Raw genomic sequence first — 1,064 nt, 5'->3', positions numbered from 1 at the left:
TTTGCTTCACATAGCCTTCTTCTGATCGTAACAGTTCTCACAGGTAACTTTAAGGCTTGTTTTGGAGCTGATCATTAGTTGAGCCTTTGCAATTCAAATGGTAGTTGATCGTTTTTCCCACTACTACTTCCCACTAACTATTCATAAAGTCATGCTACCAGTGTTGCTAAAAAAAATGTTCAATATGCTCGTACACATACCTCCCAATCCTCTGCGCTGACCATAGCTGACCTTGCCATCAAAATCATCCACAGGTACTTTGATATCTGGCTCACACTGGGTGATGGTGCACTTCAGATGCTCCTCAATATCTGACAGGAGCTGTGGTGAGAGGAAAGGGGAACAAGGACGGAATTATGTCATACTGTGACAGGGTCAAGAGTGTGTGTGTGCTTGAGCTTTCAGCACTTCAAAAATGGAGCAAAACGTTACTGCTCAACAGGGTTTGACCATAAATGGATTTAATTTCACATCCAACACACCCTTCAAATCCAAGGGTGCCATTTCTGCCAAGATGAGAAATGCATCTTCTTCCTATCAAATCGCTTAAAAACGCTCTCTTTGTTGTATTTGAAATAGCAAATTTTACTTGCTACCTCAGCTTTATTAAGTATTTGTCTGTGTCTTTGTTCACCTCTTTCTCGTTATACCAGATGGTGCAACCTCCATCCTCCTTCAGCCGGGTATTGTAGCAGCCTCTGCCTCGGTTCGGGCAAACATGGTACCACACCTGCACATAGAGAAACATCCAATTTGACCTATTTTCAAAAGTCTATGTGTAATAAAAAAAATAATTGTCAGTGTATCTCTATAATCCACCCGACCTTTTCCTTTTCCATGGCAACCAAGGAGATGGCGAGTCCCATTCTGCAAGTTGAAAGGAAAGGTGAGGATTTTAGCATTATGGACAGGGAGTAAATAGTCTAATTTATTGTCTTTCAGTTGAATCATATGATATCATAATGAACCATTTGACCCTTGTGTTGTCTTCACTTTCGGGACCCTCTCGTATCCCTCGGGTTAAACTAACCCGCGACTTATTTGGGGTTTTAAAAACAATTCTG

The 1,064-nt window shown here is 41.3% G+C and overlaps 1 protein-coding gene across 1 annotated transcript in view; it reads right to left on the bottom strand.

Moving 5' to 3' along the window:
• Nucleotides 1-1,064, bottom strand: part of ddx1 (DEAD (Asp-Glu-Ala-Asp) box helicase 1) — a 9,321-nt gene that overhangs the window by 1,593 nt on the left and 6,664 nt on the right. Inside the window, exons 23-25 of the mRNA XM_032542396.1 lie at nucleotides 825-867; nucleotides 635-730; nucleotides 201-321 (exon numbers count right to left, since the gene is read on the bottom strand). Coding sequence (XP_032398287.1) covers nucleotides 201-321; nucleotides 635-730; nucleotides 825-867 — 260 coding nt within the window. The remainder of the gene's footprint in view (nucleotides 1-200; nucleotides 322-634; nucleotides 731-824; nucleotides 868-1,064) is intronic.

The sequence above is a fragment of the Etheostoma spectabile genome, chromosome 18 (assembly GCF_008692095.1).
Source record: "Etheostoma spectabile isolate EspeVRDwgs_2016 chromosome 18, UIUC_Espe_1.0, whole genome shotgun sequence".
NCBI lineage: Eukaryota > Metazoa > Chordata > Actinopteri > Perciformes > Percidae > Etheostoma > Etheostoma spectabile.
Note: the sequence above shows the minus strand (reverse complement) of the source record. Positions and strands in the feature narration are given on the sequence as shown.